Source organism: Eupeodes corollae, chromosome 3 (assembly GCF_945859685.1).
Source record: "Eupeodes corollae chromosome 3, idEupCoro1.1, whole genome shotgun sequence".
NCBI classification, from domain to species: Eukaryota; Metazoa; Arthropoda; class Insecta; order Diptera; family Syrphidae; genus Eupeodes; species Eupeodes corollae.
The window spans coordinates 2,334,476-2,352,190 of NC_079149.1; the positions used below are offsets into that span (position 1 = coordinate 2,334,476).

Below are 17,715 nucleotides of genomic sequence, written 5' to 3' on the forward strand. Positions count from 1 at the left end.
TTAGGGAGAGATTTGTTTTTCTTTTAATATTGTTTAATATTTAGAAAAATTGGCGTCCAAGACAAATATAAACCCTTATTATAAAAAAGTTGTTATAAATTTTGAGTGATCACTCTTGTGTTCATTGTCAAAGAATGCTTCTTACACCACAAAGCAAATACAGGAAATACATTCATCTATTTCCAGTCCTGCAAATTTAATTTTAATGCCCCTGGAAGCTAAGTGTCTCTTTGTTAAAAAAGCTTTACATTTATTTTATAAAATGCTTTGCATTTAAATTTTTATATTGACAATTATTTATAAACTTTTATCTTAGATATAAAACTATTTGGTTATTTTATTACATAAACTTTCTTATTTAACTTAAAAATTATAAAAGATCGTTTTCTTATCAAACCCGGTGCTTTAGCAATTTTGATAACAATAAGATTTATTTAGGCAACGAGTATGTTATAAACTTTATGACAAGTCTAGGTTCTTAAATTAAAGTTCTCACCTGAAAAGGTATTCAACAAATACTATTTATATTGATTTTTTAAACTATATTTGGAACATTCTTTAATTAGCAACAAAATAAATAATAATTCAAATCTGCAATAAATGATTTCATTTTGTTGATGCTTGACTAAAAATTATAAAACATTCTTTTTAAAAACGAAAAAATTCCTTAGCTTTAAGCATCTAATATACAAACTGCAAAAATGTATTTATTTAAAGTAATTCTCTAGCCTCAGACGCAAGCCACTGTATAATAAAGTCTAACTTCACTTTCAAGATGTTTCTCTTATTTTAACTTCGTGCACAAAATTTTCATCATTCCATGGTTGTTCCTTAGTCTGAGCAAAGAACAAAAATTGTAAATTCCCTAGAAAAATGACTGCAGCTGCTACTATAAATACAGTCTGCCATTGAGAGCGACTTGTCTGGAAAGGTCAAGATGTAATTAGGAAAAATTAACTGAAGGACTAAATCTACTCACTTCATCATTCACAATAATTCCTATAACAATTGGACAAATCACACGCACTATACTCGCTAAAGAATTCAACAAGGCCATCAGAATACCAGCGTGATTCGGAGATAGATCAATTTGATTCATCAAGTTTCCAATGGTGTGACCACCATTTAATCCAACAGTCAGGATCATAAAGATTAAGGTTAATGTTCTATGATTTTCATCGAGAAATCCGATAGCAATCAGAAGTGCCGCTGGACCCCACATCGAAATTGTATTAACGGTCTTTCGTAGCACCAGCAAGGACGTCCAATTATTTTGCAGTACTACGTCTGCTGATATCATGTAAATATACGAAAACACCCACATGGCCACATATGGCAAAGTTGAATACAAAGCATTGTTGGTGATATTCATTTTCAAGACCCCATGCAGAAAGGCCGGAACTTGAGACATCATTGTGTCATAACCCCAGTCATCACACAAACGCACAACTAAAAGTGATATCAACGGCCCAGACGTTAACAAAGCCTTCCATGGAACAGGTATTTTCTTCTTCCTCTGACCAAATTCAACATACGCCTGAGAAGTTAGAATGTAGCTCCTTTCAGCAGCAGTTATGAACTTAGCCTCAGCTGGTGTATTCTCTGCAAATATGAACCAAATTAAGCTAAACGCTATTCCCACTCCACTGTAAACGTAAAAAACTCCTGGCCATCCCAAGCTGGATCCAGCAATCATTCCTGTGACATACGTTGCGACGATCATACCGCATTGTAGGCCGGAGTGACTCAGGGCACCAAGTCGGTTTCGTTCTTCCACAGGCGACCACTTAGCTAGGTGCTGGTATATACACGGGAAAAGTACTCCTTGGAATATTCCTTGAAGAATTCGAATCGCGCAGTAGATTTGCCAACCCCCCCAAAATACACAAATCGGTAATAAAAGACCCAACACCGAACTCGTGAATATTCCTATAAATAGAGTCATTTTCACACCAGCTCTTCGTGCTGCATATCCTCCGGGAATTTGAGAAAATGTATATCCAAAAAAGAAGCTACTTTGAATGTATGATTTCTGTTTCTCGTTCCAATTGAACTCCTGTCGATAATATTATTAGTCTTGAGAGTTTAACGTAAAGAAAAGATTACATTGATTGCTTACGTGAAAATTTGGATTCGTTGTCTTTGCGTCGGTCATAGCAACCAATGAAACAGATGCATTTTGCCTTGTAGCATACATAATCACAACTGCCAGAAAAAGTAATAAGGTTTGAAGATGACGGCCCCCCAAAATTGGAACTATTGAATCAAAATTAAACAAATCTAATTATCGCTTATTTACACTTACAAAATTTCGAGTACAAATATTTCGGAGGAATGTTCCCCTTTTTTTTAAGTAGTTAACTTTCTTATTGGCTAAGAAATCAGAATACAATAAAAATTGTAATAATTTATTTAATTTCAATATAAGAAGAAATGATTTTTATTTATGAATGTTGGTGAAATTTTATAAATTTAGAAATATCTACCTTTGTGATCTGTCATATTGCTCGATACTTAGATTATCTCATAAGAACTCTTTGTCAAAGACTGTTTTTAGTTCCATATCTATTATCACCTCAACAATAACTTTTCTGGTATCTCAATCTCAAATCATACTGAGAAACTAAATCAGTTAGAATCTATGATTCTCTAGCTACAATGTTAATGACAGGTAATCAATTATTTGCTTATTTGCATATCTCCTCTCATGAACAATTAAAAAAATCTTATCTCATAAGATATCAAAAAAGAGAACATAATTTACGATATACGCGTGGGTTTTCTTATCACTTAATTATTTAATGATTTAACTCTTAAAAGTTCGTAAAGTATCGTTTTATAAAGTTTAGTTATCTAATAAAACATTATATAAACATAAATTCACTTCGAAAACTTTGTTTTTTTTTTTTGCTATTTTTAGTTATTTCTTATTCATAAAATCTTCATCATTCCAGGGTTGTGCCTTGGTCTGGGCAAAAAATAAGAATTGCAAGTTTCCTACAAAGAATAGTCCTGCTGTTATCCAAAACACAATCAGCCATTGGAATCGGTCAGTCTAAAAATTAATCAAAAACAAGACCATTAAACAATCACAAATAAAAGAAGATTGAGTTAAACTAACTTCATCTTGAACGATAATTCCCACAACTAATGGACACACAACCGACACAATACCCGCTAAAGTATTTAACAAGCCCATCAGTATCCCAGCATGATTTGGTGATAGATCAATTTGATTCATCAAACAGCCAATGATATGCCCACCGTTTAAGCCAACATTGAGAGTGATGAAAGTTATGGCTAGAGCTCTTTGGTTTTCATTGAGAAATCCGATAGCAATTAGAAGTGCTGCTGGACCCCACATAGCAATCGTGTTGATAGTTTTCCGCACCACCAATAGGGAAGTCCACTTATTATTCAAAACTATATCGGCTGATATCATGTAAATAAACGAAAGGCCCCACATGGTTACAAACGGTAGTGCTGAAAACAACGCATTGTTACTTATGTCCATTTTCAAGACCCCGTGAAGATAGGCAGGAATTTGGGCTTGCATTGTCACATAACCCCAAGTATCACACACTCGAGCTAGAGCAAGTGATATTAATGGTCCAGAAGTTAGTAGAGCCTTCCAAGGAATGGGTATATTCTTCTTCACATTTTGACTATCATCAAGACTTTCTTGAGAAGTGAGGATGTAATTTCTTTCAGCATCAGCTATTAATTTCGCTTCAGCCGGAGTATTCTCAGCAAATATAAGCCAAATCAAACTAAAAACCAGTCCACTTCCACAAAACACGTAAGCTATTCCCGGCCATCCCATATCCGATGCAGCTACCATTCCTGTAACGTACATTGCCATGATTGTACCACATTCGATGCCTGAATGGCTCAACACACCAAGACGGTTCCGTTCCTCCACAGGTGACCACTTAGCCAGATGCTGATATACACATGGAAAGAGAATTCCTTGACTCATTCCCTGAAGAACTCGAATCGCACAAAAGATTTTCCAACCACCCCAGAAAACGCAATACGGTACCAAAAGGCCCGCCATTGAATTTGTGAATGTGCCAATTAAGACTGTTTTCTTAACACCAATTCTTCGAGCTGCATAGCCCCCGGGAAGTTGGAAAAGAGTGTACCCCCAAAAGAAACTACTGAGAATGTAAGACTTTTCTTTTTCATTCCAATCGAATTCCTGTTGGAGAAGTACAACAAATTTTTTGTTATTGGTATTAAAAAAGTATAGAACCAAGTCAATTTCGACTTACGTGAAAGTTAGGATTAGTTGTTTTGGAATCAGTCATGGCAACCAAAGAAACCGATATATTAAGTCGTGAAGCATAATTAACTACAATCGCTAGAAAAAGTAAAAATGTTTGAAGATGACGAGCTCCTAAAAGTGGTCCTCTTACTGCAAAGAAAAGCAACATTTATATTCACTCATAATTATTAATTTAACGGTGGTCGTTTGAATTTGAAATACTGAAAAATTCCTTAGGAAATTAAACAATAATGAGTAATAACGATTTTTCAATAATATTGGTAACATAATTATAAAATTCAGTTATCCAAAATAAATTTGGTGTTATTAAAACAAACCTTGAGTATTTGCCTTTATTTGACACATTATATGAATTTTCTCAGAGGAATAAGAACACGAATTTCGAATTTCTGGGTTAGCTCAAGATATGTTGTTGATAGTTCAAGAACGGCATTGTTAATGTTTAAAACTTGAAATCACGCTAAAATTTCAGTCGGTGGGAACTCTTTGAAGTAACTTGACATCAAACAATTATGTTTATAACTATAATTTAATTTATTAACAGAACCTATTAGCTTTTCTATTTTTATTAATAAAACAAATACAAAAAAGTGTATGTGTGTATTTTGCTAATTTGCGTTATCAGAATTTATTTAACTTTATTTTATACGTTTTCGTGAGCTGTAGCGTTTCTTATTCGAGTCTTTTTAATTATACAACTATCATCGTGATCAGAAGAACATCAGAACAGCTGGGAACTATTTTTTTTATTCGATAACCTCTTAATTTTTTATAAGAATGTTTATTGAAATTAAAATTATTACTGCAACAATTTAAAAGCATAAATAGTGAATTGTGTTTTGATTTTTAAAATTAAACTAAGACCCCACAAATATTTCAGTTTCTTGTTGCTTTTAATTACATTATATTGAAAAGTTATCGCTAATTCTTGAGTGAAATTTCTTCTACGTGAATTTCATCTAGACATATCATTTAAGGACTTCTATAATAACTTCGATTTTCACTTCTAGTGAAAAATAAGAAAAATAAATTCAACCAAATAAAATGAGGTTACCAATTACCCCAAAATATTTCTTTCCAAGTCAAGATTTAAAACACAACAATCTATCAACAATTTAAAAATATATTTACACCTAGTAAAAATTATAAAAAGCATTTGAAAAAATAAATTCTAAGAATATTTTTCTAACTAACAACTTCTTTTAAACTATCAGATTTTATTGAATTTACAGTGTCAGTTTTTGTCATTGTGCTATGTGAACTATTATTTTGCTTATTGTCATGTTTCTGTTGATAGTCTGCATCATTCCAAGGTTGAGTATTGGTTGATCCAAATATGATGTATTGTAGATTTCCAAAAAAGAAGAAAACAGCAGCGATTATGAAGACAATTTTCCAAAGTGCTCGTTGTGTCTAAAATAAAGTTCATTCAGTTAATACAAATTTCAACTGAAACACACGATTTCAATACATACCTCATCATAGACAATAATTCCAACTGCCAGAGGAGTTATGATTGGTATGATATTTGTAATACAACACAGTAATCCCATTAGAATACCAACATGATTTGGAGATAGATCGATTGCATTAAGTCCACTTCCTATCGTCATTCCACCATTAAGACCGGCGTTAAGAGTCAAAAACGCTATAGCCAAGGCTTTTTGATTTTCATCAAGATACGCAACTCCAATTAGCAATGCAGCTGGGCCCCACATTGCAATAGTGTTTAAAGTTTTTCGAACTACGCCCAAGGGAGCCCACTGATTCTTCAAAACTATTCCGGCTCCAAAAAGAAAAACCAACGACATAATCAACATCGCTATGTAGGGAAGTGTCGAGAATAAGGCATTGCTTTTGATATCCATGTTAAGGACTCCATGCAGATATGCTGGAATCTGCGTCTGCATAATCGACGAGCTCCACCCTTGGCTAGATTGAACAACAAGTAGGGAAATGTAGGGTCCTGAAGTAAGAATAGCTTTCCAAGGGACTGGAATACGCTGTTTAGTTTTGCTTTCGACACCTTCCTGTGCTGAAATAATGTATTTCCTCTCCTCAGATGTTATAAATCGAGCATCTGCTGGACAGTTTTCAGCAAAAATTATCCAAATCGTACAAAACACAACTCCTATTCCTCCATAAATGTACGATATTCCCGGCCATCCAAAATCTGATGCGGCAATCAATCCTGTAAGACTCATGGCTAGAACAATGCCAATCTGAACACCAAGATGGGCAAATCCACCAAGACGAGTTCGTTCCTCAATAGGTGACCATTTAGCTAAATGAGCGTGAATAGATGGAAAAACCAATCCCTGAAATAGTCCTTGGCCGACTCGTATGGCACAGTAAACTTGCCAACCGCCCCAGTATACTGTCAATGGAATGAGCAGGTTAAGAAGTGAGGATCCAACAGTTGCAATGAGGATACAAGTTTTGGCACCCAGAATTCTAGACAAATAGCCACCTGGAAATTGAGTTGCCATGTAGCCCCAATAGAAACTACTCAAAATGTAAGATCTTTCCTTTTCATTCCAATTGAATTCCTAGAAAAAATTTTTTTAAAATAAAAAATCATGTCAAATGATATGGAATTTGTGTACTTACATAAAAATTAGGATTTGTAGTTTCTGCATCTGTCATGGCTACTAGTGCTACAGAAACATAAGCCCTTGTAATAAAGTTAACACCTATTGCAAAGAAAAGCAACAGAACCTGAAGATGTCGGGCACCAATCGAAGGACCTGAAAATAAAATATTAAACTTAGAAATTTTAAGTGTTATGATAAAAAAGTACATCCTGGATGCATAGTTTTAGAGGAATATTTTTATTTTCAACGTTATAATAAGAAAAGAAATCAGCAAAAAGATTAAAAATTGCAACGGAGACTTTTTTAAAACTAGAAATGGCTGAAATCAATTTCCAGTCCTGAAAATTAGTTGTCGCATGTTCACCAGTTGAAATTCAATTTTTAAAGATTTTACGCATCACATAAGATTCCTTATTTTATTTTATTCGAAGTATTGTGCATTTCTACATCTTTTTCTAACAAGCCGCAATAAGTTTAAAATCTTAGTCAAAGTTTTATTTCAATAATTTCTCGAGGACGAACCTTTATTTGATATCATGTTTCACAAAAAATTATAATGTATATTCTCTTAATCGAAGAAAGCTCAAAGTTATATCTGCTTCTGTTCAGCTCAAAGACTACATTAGAAATGTTAAAAATCTCAGATCACACTGATCTTATAGAATAAGATAAAATCTCAAGCAATCTTGGTAATTTTATGGTTCTATTATTTATCAGTTATAAATGTAAATAAGATTATTTGCATTTCATATTTAATAACCCAAAACAAAATAAATTTACGTATTGTCATAAAATACACAGGAGAGAGGGAAAGTAATTTAACATATGATTTGATTAATACCTGCATTTCTTTTTCGTCACAAAATTTAATGTTTATCTAATGATTAATGAGAAGAATTTTGAGTACAAAAAGGCAAAAGGTATTTGGTCCAAAATCATTGGTCGTGAGAAATAAAAATGTAGACAAAACCGATACCTATAAATATTAATGGTTAAAGTAGCTTTCAGTTTATTTACCTTATATTCGAGTAAACTTGATAATAACTACACTTTTTTTTTTGTAAACATTGATAATTCTTTTTGGACTTCATATAAAATCATGATTCACTTAGTCGAAAGTTCATAAGTAGTGCGTAGTCAAAAGTGATAAGATTACCACAAGTTGATTAGACCAAGGTAAGAAAATCAAAACATCATAAAAGTGGGAAAATGTATCTGTCGTAATCATTTGGGAGGAGTAATTCTTCGATTAATTTCAAATATTGACATTTTAGATTGTTTAAAACCGAGTGACCTTAAAAAAACTTAGTTACTCTTAGAGTTGTACAAAAGCTATGCAAAATATTGGACAAAATGCCATACCAAATATTCATCAAATTTACTGGGTCATTAAATTAATCTGTCATAATTTATGCAAATGGGCATTGAAGAGCTTGTATATGCATCATATCGAAAAAGCACTGCTTCGAAATATTTAATAGTTTTGCCTATTCTTCATTAATATGTATTGTTTATTCTGTCAGATGTTTAATGTTTATACTATGATGATTAAGTTTATCTAAGCACTATCAGCACTTTAACAGCTGTACACTTGTCTGCCTGTCCAACAGTTTTCTGTACATCTGTTTGTGAAAGTTTTGATTCTGATATGGAACTAAATAAACAACTTGATGATTGTGCATTAGTGTGCAAAAAGTAGTAAGAAAAATTCCAAGCATATTTGAAATTACTTTGAGATGAGCAATTTTTGATTTCGAAAAGATATTGTTTGTCAACGCTTCCTCGACATTGCTGTTTAGATTCTCTTATAGCCTCATTTTAGAATTCAAATAATTCGATAAAATTATAATACCATTTTATAAACTTTATTGGTTATTAATTTTCGAAAAAGTTTCAATATTTTTCTCAATTTTTTAAAATTCCACTACTATCCTTCTTGCATTGGACATTTTTAAAGATACTTAAAAATGCAAATTGTTAAAAAAACAATCAGGAATTCAATCGAACCGAAAAAAATTTTGAATCGATATTTGACTATGTTTCTCTTCGATTAGAAATGAACATTTTATACTCATTGTTCGGAAATCACCCAAAGAATTTACTTTAGGAAAAAAAGTGTAATTGCACAGTTGTTTTTCTCTAAAAATATATTTTTCCTGTACAGCTGATACTTTTGTGTTCAAAGAAGAATCGAATTGTTAGACTGATTTGTGTTCCAATTTCACACAATTCCAATGACAGATTTCTGTCAGTAAACATTTTTCGGTGGCTTTCAATTAGGAACAAATTTTCAATGACAGAAATTTTAAATGATAGCTATAAACGAACTATCAAAAAAATTCCAATGTTTGTTTTCAATGATGAAAACCAATGATAGCTAAAACTGGTGCCTAAAGGTTATAAGAGCCGTTAGATTAAAAAAGGAGGTGGCAACGGGAAATTTACATCTAAAGTTTTTGACTTAAAATAGCATAACTTCTTTATATTATGTTTGATTCAGAGATGGCACATAAGAAAGTAAGATGTAAGAAAGTAAGACTAATATTTGAAACTACCGGAACTTTCGAAACTCTAAGATTCTTCTTTCATTCTAGCACAATCAAAATGCAAGTATACTACAAAACTATATAAACCAACACTATCCACATGTATCTTTATTGTTTGGATGGAAAAGTTTGTATGCAATTATTAAGAATTTTTTATTAATAGTTAAAAATGACTGATAACTTCTTTGTGCTGTTATCAAAAATGTTCATCCAAAACAAAAAAAACTATTACTTAGTTTTTTTCCGTCAAAAATATGATACATTCAAAACAACTTTTACTTATTGTTATTTGTTTTCATTATTATGGTTAATAAAGTTAAAGCAATACTTGAAACGCTATTAATTTTTGCGTTAATGACAAAAACATATATTTAGTCTTAAGGAGTAATTTATATAAAAATAGTTTGAAATGTTCACATCAATGGGTTTTTTATTGAATTGCAGATAATTATGAATGGATCATATAATAAAGACACATGTGTAAGAAATTTGATTAATATGCATATTTTATTGTTTAAGCCCAAGGCTAAGAGTTCAGTATTTTATAGAAGGTATCTAGATTCTGATAAGACACTTCAATAATCTGCAATTAAACCTATGATAAGTTGGATATGCAAACCTAATTACCTAATAAAGATACGTTCATTTCTTCATCTTAAAAATATTTACATATATTAGGTACCTTACCCATTGTGTGGAAAATTTTGGAAGGTTAAAAGAACTCAAGACTCAGAATAATAAATGCGTAAGTAACATTCTCACTTAATAAGTTGATGATGTTATTGTTTTTCATAAGAACCATAATAGCAGGAAGGAAACAATTCAACAATGGAATTTTTTCCTTAAATACGCATTTTTGCGAATCAAAGCTTAAAATACCCAAATCAACAAAACAAAACATTTTATTGGTATTTACAAACAACCAAAATATTTTCTTTTTTTTAATCAAAACATCCAAACTCAGATCAAAAACAAACTTATGCTGAGATAAAATATTTATTTTTGTTTTTTATTTTTTTCGCAACAAATAAATAATTATTATTTTTATGGATTTGAACATAACAGATTTTTTGGATAAAGCTAATTTATTTTAATCAAGTATTCAAATATAATTTTACTTAAATATATTTCGCTTTCAACATAAGAAAATAAGTTCGAAATTATAAGCTCGAAATCTGCGGCAAGACCACTTACTCACTTTATGAACATACAAGCCGACACATTTCTTGTGTTAATTCATTACAGAAAATGTCTTAAAATGTATGTTTTTAGAGTATTTTTGAATCTACTCAACAGTTTTGTTCTCGATTATTTTTTCAACATACTTTTGATCATATGTCTTATTTTCATTTTCTGGATCTCGATGTTGTAGATAAGATTCGTCATTCCAGGCTTGTGTGTCTGTAGACCCTAGAAATATAAATTGCAAATTGCCTACAAAAAATATTATGGCTGTAATTAGGAAGACAATTTGCCACTGGCTTCGATTTGTCTGAAAAATGAATCAAACCCAAAATTACAATACATAATCATACTCATAACATTTCAAAAGATCAAACCTCATCACTAAGAATCCTTCCGATAACCAGTGGAGAAATAATAGGAACCGTATTACAAATGGAGTTGAGTATTCCCATCAGGACTCCTGCGTGATTCGGTGAGAGATCAATCATGTTGAGCAAAGCTCCAACTGTATGTCCTGCGTTTAAACCGACATTCATAATCATAAAAGTTAAGGCTAAAGATGTTTGACTTTCATCGAGAAATCCAATTGCAAGCAATAAAACAGCTGGTGCCCACATTCCGATTGTATTAACAGATTTTCGAACAACACCCAATGACACCCAATGCTTGGTTAGAATTAAGTCTGCTGCCAGAGTGAAGACAAATGAAAAAATCCACATTGCCAAAAAGGGTAATGTCGAAAATATTGCATTCCTCTTGATGTCCACTTTGAGAACCCCATGCATGTATGGAGGAATATACGCTTGCATAGTAGCGAAGCCCCAAATCTGACACATTCCAACAAATATCAGAGATAAAAATGGAATGGACGTGAATATTGCTCGCCATGGAACAGGAATTTTCGCTGTCTGGGAATCCTTGGCCTTGGACTGTGAGGAGAGAATGTATTCTTTTTCCTCCAAAGTTATGGATTTCGATCTTGACGGACTGTTCTCAGCAAAGATCATCCAGATGACGCAAAATGCCAAACCAATACCACCAAAGACATAGAAAACACCTGGCCATCCTAAAGCTGAACCAGCTATAAATCCAGAAAGAGCCATTGCCAAAATCGAACCACATTCAAGCCCTGTGTGGCTGAGACCACCAAGGCGAGTGAGTTCTTCAACTGGCGACCATGTTGCCAAGTGAGCATGAACCAATGGAAAAAGGAATCCCTGAAACAGGCCCTGTATGAATCGTAACAAGCAATACATTTTCCAACCACCCCAATTCACACTTAAGGGTGTGAGGAGAGTGCAAATACTACAACAAAGAACTGACAATAGCATTATCATTTTAACCCCCACCCTTGACCCTATATAACCTGCAGGCAATTGAGTCAATACATATCCCCAGTAAAATGCACTTATGATGTAGGACCTTTGCTTCTCATCCCAATCGAATTCCTGGAATATGTTAAGGGAATTCAAGATACAATTCATCTAAAATATTAAAAAATACATTTTAAATACTTACATGAAACTCAAGATTTGTACTTGCAGCATTTGTCATGGCAACTAGAGATACCGATACATTAAGCCTCTCACAATAACTTATTGCAATAGTGCAAAACAATAAGAACGTCTGCAAATGCCTTGCTCCAAACCAGGGACCTAAAAGGATTATAATATTAAAAAAAACAACGTAAATTTTGTACTATGCTTTAAATATATATAATCTTCTTTTATATTCTTCTATTTGATTGATAAGAATTGAGTTTAAAAAAAAAAAACAAACATTCCTTAAAACTTAAACTTGATGATCAAAATTTCATATTACTAAAGTTAAAATGAGAAAACAGTGTTTAACCTTTCTTTTTCTTTTGCATGTTATTGTATTATATTAAAGAAATGTTTAGAATCAATAAATTTCTTTACATAAATTACGTTTTTGATTTTTTTACGATCTTAAATCAAATAAAAAGGAACACCTGGATCGCACGAACTTGGTCCTTTAAGCTAAGAATCTGCTTAAAAAGGTACCTATATAAGATTTAAAAATATACATGTAAAATAAGTTTGTCTTCAAAGATATAAATGCCATTTGATTTGTCAAAAAAGCCCCCATTTTTCAATCTTTTTGTTTGTAAATCGTTAGACTGTTTTTTTGTTTAAATTCATTTTTGTATGTATACAAAATTTCCATTTTTTCTTAAACATATATTTGCAATTGTTTAGTGATTTCGTGATGAGAATTAAAAAAGTTACGGTTCTATGGGAGGCACATTTCGTTAGCGTGTCACCATTTTTCAACTCTCAAACGGAACTAATTTAAACAAATAAGGTGTCAATACAAAGAGAATTTTCCGTAAACTATGCGAATTGTATTTTATTGAATATTATTTTATAATTTGTTGAAAAAAAACTTAGCTTTTTATTGCAATAAAAATATGAAAAACTCGGAAAATATTATGTTAAGGGAAATGGTTTGTGTATTGGAATTAACTTATGGAATGCACACAATTTTTTGTCGGTACGCTACTTTCATCCCAAGACACAACTCATCCTATGACAACTCATCCCGGAAATGAAATATACTTGTAAGCATACTTAACGAAAACCAAAGCCTTTACCTTTGGATAGCTTTATTTTAATTTTATATTAGAAGAACCAGGATGGAAAATAAATTATCTGAAGATAAGAAAGAGGAAGAACATGCATTTTTAAATTGTAAAGCGATTGCGTATTGGTTGTGTAGTCAGGCAATTATCAAAAACTAATAAAGAATAGTTAATTGGCGTGCTCAGCCATGTTTATGATGACAATGAAGGAATGTTATTAGTAGGTAGAAATTACTTACTACAATCCAATCACATTCCTTCTTTCCCACAAGTTTTCAGTGAAAACATAGAGTTATTTAGTTCAGCTTATTTTTTGCGTTAAATTAAAAAAAAACAAGCAGGCTCTTGTGCGTTTTGGATTTTAGTTATGAAGTGACACGAAGCCAAAAATTGTAGAGGTTTAACATAATACCTATATAGGCATAATGTGTATACATACGTTGAAAAAGCGATTGTAATAAAAAATACATACATATACTCTTTCTGGGCCGTTTCTTAAACTTGTACTAAGTTTTTATTCTTTAATATAGAGCGAGGGCAAGTAAAATATATGTGAAACAACCTTTTCGTAAAGAATAGTATTTTAAAATCATATATACAAAGGTACCAAGATAATACTTCTTGATAGACACTTTCGCTTTCTACGCTCTTTCGAGCTCATGCACAGTTAAAATAAATTAAAAAAATATTACCTGAAAAATAAGTTTGTCGTCAAAAATTTAAATGCCATTTTATAAATCAAAAACCTTTGATTTTTCAATTTTTTTTGAATTGTTTTTATATATATAACATTTTTCAATATTGTTCTGAAAATATTTTTGGTATGCAGTTGCTTAGTTATTGTAAATATACGCTCTACATTTGAATTTCGTAAAAAAATGTTGACCCGTTTTTGATAATCAAATATACTTAAGGCAATATAAGAGATTATTACAAAAAAATTATGGAAATCAGTACATAAGTTGCTGAGAAAATTAAAAAACAAAAAAACGGTTCTATGAGCGGTACCTTTCCTGAGCAATACAAAAATATGTTTTTTTTTTTATTAAAAGAAGCCACTGTATGGGGGCCACTTTTAATTTTGATCTTAAAAAAAAAAAACGCCTTACGCGAATCTGCTCAAAACCTTAACCTCCAAGTTTGAACTCAATCGACCAATGGTTAAGGCTGTAGGAGCGTTGACAGACAAAACAGACCGGACATAATCGCGTGACCTACTTTTTTAGACATCTCTACCATCGTAATATCATGTTTGATTAAAATCTCGAGTTCGAAATTTTGTACGAATGCAAAACTTGCCATATAGTTCCTATATGTCGCAAATAAAAATAGCTACAATGCCGAAAAATATTTTTAAAATTTTTGAAATTTTCTTTAGGAAATCCAGTTCATGTTTTTAATATCTGGTACCCTACTATGTTACTCGATTTACAATGAAATAGCGCGAATTCGAAAAATTGTTCTTATGAACTTTCGAATAAACGAGCAACTACGTAACTCGAAAGTAGAATTCAAAACACAGCAAAATCGAAAATAATAATCACTCTACATCAATTGTGTTTGCGAGCGAAGTTTTTTAACTTCCCATAGAAAGTTATTGTTATGATTGGTTTGTCAAATTGAAAATGTTGATATTTCTCGACGTTTCAAGATCCCTAGAGTCGGAAAAAAAGGTTTTTTAGAAAGATGTCTTTGCGTGCGTGTGTACGTACGTTCGTACGTCCGTACATTCGCTACGTTTTTTCGTCGTCGATAGCTCAAGAACCAGAAGAGATATCGATTTCAAATAAATTTTGTTATATAGATAATAAGGCAAAAAGATGCAGAAAGTGCTCTCAAAAACATTGCGTTAGTGGTTTTTTTACCATAGCTGTTTGAAAAAAGGTGAACATTTTGGTTAACCCTAAATATCTTACGAACCAAAAACTCTAGAGACTTGAATTAAATTTTATATAATATATTGTAACCTGATATCAAAGAAGTATATTTTTTGAAAAAAATCCAATTAACGTTTTTTTTTATAAACCAAAAAAACTGAAAAAAAAATGTGTCACCTCCAAAATTTATGAATTCATCTCTACAACAATTTCGTGCAACAAAGAATAATGTTTTTGACATCTGATTAATTTTGTTATCTTATAAAAAATATTGTTTTCAACATTAGGACAAATTTTGAAAAAAATCGAATTAACAGTTTTTTTCACAAAAAAATAAAAACCGAAAAAAAAATAACAAAAGTTGGTAAAAAATGATTTTCGACTCAAATATCTTTTCAAAAATTTGAATATTGGCTTCAAACTTATTTTATTTTACAGAAAATATTTTTTCGATATTAAATAATTTTTTATATAAAAATCCAACAGTCCATTTTTCATAAAAAATAAAATCTACAAAAAATAGTACGCAAATTTGGTAAAAATTGATACGAGCACATATAGACAAACTTTTAAGCAAGACAATTTGGCAGACGGGATGGAAAGTTATCAGTGTGGGTCGCATCCCAGCCTCTTTTTTTGTCAAATTGTAAGTAAAATGTTGAATATGAGTTTCGTCTACCACCAAAATTACACCGAGAATTCGTGATTTTGCCAAAAATTGCGTTTGAACTTTCGTTCTTCTTCCTCGTTAGTTTCAAAATTCATCATCAGTGAACACATGACTCTTTCGATTGAAGTCAAATCTTCGGAAAGTATTTTTGACATGGTTTGTTGTGCAATTCCAGCATTCTTGTCACCACCGATTTGGTTTTGGTAACCTCCTGTTGCCGAAAGATTCCGTGCTGCTGATAACTTAATGATAATTGGAACAGCATTTTGCCTTCTGTGAGTAGTCATGTCGGATGATATGGGGTTAAGTACGAACATAAATCCGTCTTTAGAAAGACAAAAGTATATAATTTTCATTAAGAATGCGTTCAAATATTCTACCGTATATATTTGTACAAACGTTTTCTCACTCAGCTATATATTATTTTGGCATTATCTGTTATTCTTCTGCGTTCAATTTGCTCGTACCGTTCTTCATTTCCTTGCAAATTGAACCAATAAATTCGGCATAAGAAATGTGAAAAAATGTACCCTCCTATTTTTCTATTTTTATGTAAAGTGTGTACCCACGATCTACCCCACTAAGAATTGAATTTACTGTCATCAAACTTGGTCGCATCGAAGGTTTAGAAAGGTAGTACCGGAAGCTGAGCAAAATGCAGACCTATGTATTATATTAAAACTAATACATTTTTGGTTTAAAGTCATCGTACTTTACCTATAAAAGTACGTAAATTTAGTTTACATAGCACAAAAACTACTTGCAATACAAATTTAAAATTGATCTGACTTTGAAAATAAAACGTGCTGGAATAAAAAATTCCGAATTGTCATAGTCATGTATTATACACAATTCAATCTTTATGATGTGTTTACAATGTGTACATTATTATGTTTCTAACCACGTTTTTGTTTAGTAGATAACTAAATTTGAGTTTCAGGAAATAAATTATAGTTTTTTCTACGCTCTTGGTTACTAATATTTTTAAGAAACACTTATATTAAACTTAAAAAAAGTTACACAATGATTTAATTATATTTCTATAACTTTACTAGTACACCCTTTTTCCATTTTATTTTGGAAAAACTTGTACAATATTATTGAATATTATGGCTTGAACTGTGAAACTGTTGCCAAAATGGCTATTCCTTTCAAAAATTGATTCCCGTTGTATGACGTTTCACAATTTAACACATATTGTTGCACTTTATTATATGTTCTATCAAATTTATTATTATAATATGTTCTATCAAATTCACAACGATACAATTTTTTTTTCAAGTTTCATATCATAAAACACTTAAATCTAACTTTTTCTCAATTAATCCTAAATTGTTGTTAACTTTTGACTCTAGTATATAACACTTTGCAGAAAGTCAATGTTACGGTAGTACCCAACAAAATTTTCAAAGCTATGCACAAATGAGACAACCAACAACTCCTTATCTTACTCGTAAACATTTAAGTTTTGTAAACAAACGGGTCTGATGTTTAATGTTTTATTATTTAAAATTTTAAGAACTTCTACCTTTTTTTGGATCGATTGCAGTCATATTTTGAAAAATGCCTGTATAGCTTCTTACTGATCAAACCTATCTAGTTAAAGCGAAGCTCGAATTTCAACTAAAATTTTACGTTTTCTCAACTTCGAGCATTTAAATTTGATTTAAGTATAATTCTACTTCCCTATCGTTTTGTGACCTGCTTCTATTTTATTTATGTTAATATTTACGTGCGTGAACAATACAAAAGTGAACAAACCAATCTAGGTATATATATTGATAACAACAATTTAAATATAAATATATAAACAAAAAATAAAATTTTATTTCCTAATGAACGGAATTGTAAAGTATATTTAATAAATCGCAAATACTCCAAGTCAAATATTAACACACGAAAAGATCGCACAAACTTGCTCTCAAGATTCAAATTCAATTGAGAAAACTTATT

The 17,715-nt window shown here is 31.4% G+C and overlaps 4 protein-coding genes across 4 annotated transcripts; all 4 read right to left on the reverse strand.

The window, feature by feature from the left end:
• Positions 1-391: 391 nt before the first annotated feature.
• Positions 392-2,609, reverse strand: LOC129951346 (putative inorganic phosphate cotransporter). Its single transcript, XM_056063449.1, has 4 exons — positions 2,487-2,609; positions 2,120-2,256; positions 980-2,056; positions 392-923 (listed from the first exon to the last, which is right to left on the reverse strand). The coding sequence occupies exons 1-4, from the start codon at positions 2,500-2,502 to the stop codon at positions 771-773; spliced, it is 1,383 nt and encodes a 460-aa protein (XP_055919424.1). The 5' UTR covers positions 2,503-2,609; the 3' UTR covers positions 392-770.
• LOC129951345 (putative inorganic phosphate cotransporter) lies at positions 2,363-4,732 on the reverse strand. The gene is made up of 4 exons (XM_056063448.1): positions 4,606-4,732; positions 4,275-4,417; positions 3,122-4,201; positions 2,363-3,055 (listed from the first exon to the last, which is right to left on the reverse strand). The coding sequence occupies exons 1-4, from the start codon at positions 4,631-4,633 to the stop codon at positions 2,921-2,923; spliced, it is 1,386 nt and encodes a 461-aa protein (XP_055919423.1). The 5' UTR covers positions 4,634-4,732; the 3' UTR covers positions 2,363-2,920.
• A 661-nt stretch (positions 4,733-5,393) lies between these two features.
• Positions 5,394-7,538, reverse strand: LOC129951122 (putative inorganic phosphate cotransporter). Its single transcript, XM_056063134.1, has 4 exons — positions 7,405-7,538; positions 6,899-7,035; positions 5,764-6,837; positions 5,394-5,701 (listed from the first exon to the last, which is right to left on the reverse strand). The coding sequence occupies exons 1-4, from the start codon at positions 7,418-7,420 to the stop codon at positions 5,474-5,476; spliced, it is 1,455 nt and encodes a 484-aa protein (XP_055919109.1). The 5' UTR covers positions 7,421-7,538; the 3' UTR covers positions 5,394-5,473.
• A 2,876-nt stretch (positions 7,539-10,414) lies between these two features.
• Positions 10,415-17,415, reverse strand: LOC129951129 (putative inorganic phosphate cotransporter). The gene is made up of 4 exons (XM_056063140.1): positions 17,291-17,415; positions 12,132-12,268; positions 10,988-12,061; positions 10,415-10,920 (listed from the first exon to the last, which is right to left on the reverse strand). The coding sequence occupies exons 1-4, from the start codon at positions 17,313-17,315 to the stop codon at positions 10,714-10,716; spliced, it is 1,443 nt and encodes a 480-aa protein (XP_055919115.1). The 5' UTR covers positions 17,316-17,415; the 3' UTR covers positions 10,415-10,713.
• Positions 17,416-17,715: the final 300 nt, after the last annotated feature.